Here is an 860-nt window from a genome sequence, read left to right on the forward strand (position 1 = left end):
CGGGGCGGGGGGGGAGGCGAAGACAGGCGCGGGAGTGGTTTTGATTGGGGCGTGGTTGTCTTGCAGGAGCAAGAGGAGGACGGGGCACAGGTGCGCGGCCGTGGGGCCAGCCCCGCGGGGCGGGGTTGGGCTGGCCCACCATTCAACTCTGGCCCATGCCTTGAGACCCCAAACCTTGCCAACACCCTCACGAACCCGCCCGCGCAGTCTTCATCGAGTCGGTGAGCATGGACGCCGACGAGGGCGAGGCCCAAGAGCTGCACCGCTTCCTCATCCACCTGCCGAGTGCGTGCTCGTGAGGATGGAAAGGAGGGGGCGGGGGCCCCATCTTGGGAATGGGTGGCACGCCTCTGGCATGCAGACCCGGTCTCGGCCGTGCCTGCCGGGTCGGGGACATTGCCTGCTGTGTTGCTTTAATCGTCTTCATGTCCTCGTAACACATACCCCATCCTCATCACCCTGCAGACGGCCAGCCCATCCGGTCAGATCGGGACAAGAAGGCCGTGTACGACGTGGTCAAGGCCCAGCTCCTGGGGTCGCGGCTGGAGGTGCACCCGCCCAGCCCCCCGTCTGGCGCGGGCCCGGGTGGAAAGGGCGGCCTGCGGCGTGTCACCAGCGAGCTGCACGAGGTCCCCTCCAGCCTGCTGAGGAACCTGGAGGACCGGTGGCAGTTTGGGTGAGGGGCAAGTGTGCCTGCGGCTCAGTAGGCACAGCACCGACGCCAGGCTCTGCCTCCCAGAGCCCATGGCTCTGTAGAGGTCCGGAGCATCCCAAATTTTAGGCCAATCACCGCGCTCAAAGAACTCGAATAGCCCCCAAACGGGCTGGCGGTCGTCCGCGCTTAAGAGTTTTACCCCTCG

At 66.2% G+C, this 860-nt stretch overlaps 1 protein-coding gene across 1 annotated transcript; it reads left to right on the plus strand.

Moving 5' to 3' along the window:
* Positions 1-227: 227 nt before the first annotated feature.
* On the plus strand, positions 228-680 carry F751_4640 (hypothetical protein; the record flags this gene model as incomplete). Its single annotated transcript, XM_011400741.1, has 2 exons — positions 228-285; positions 466-680. 2 exons carry the CDS (start codon positions 228-230, stop codon positions 678-680), a joined length of 273 nt encoding a protein of 90 aa, XP_011399043.1.
* Between the last annotated feature and the right edge of the window lie 180 nt (positions 681-860).

Source organism: Auxenochlorella protothecoides (genome assembly GCF_000733215.1).
Source record: "Auxenochlorella protothecoides strain 0710 unplaced genomic scaffold scaffold54, whole genome shotgun sequence".
In the NCBI taxonomy this organism is placed as follows: domain Eukaryota; kingdom Viridiplantae; phylum Chlorophyta; class Trebouxiophyceae; order Chlorellales; family Chlorellaceae; genus Auxenochlorella; species Auxenochlorella protothecoides.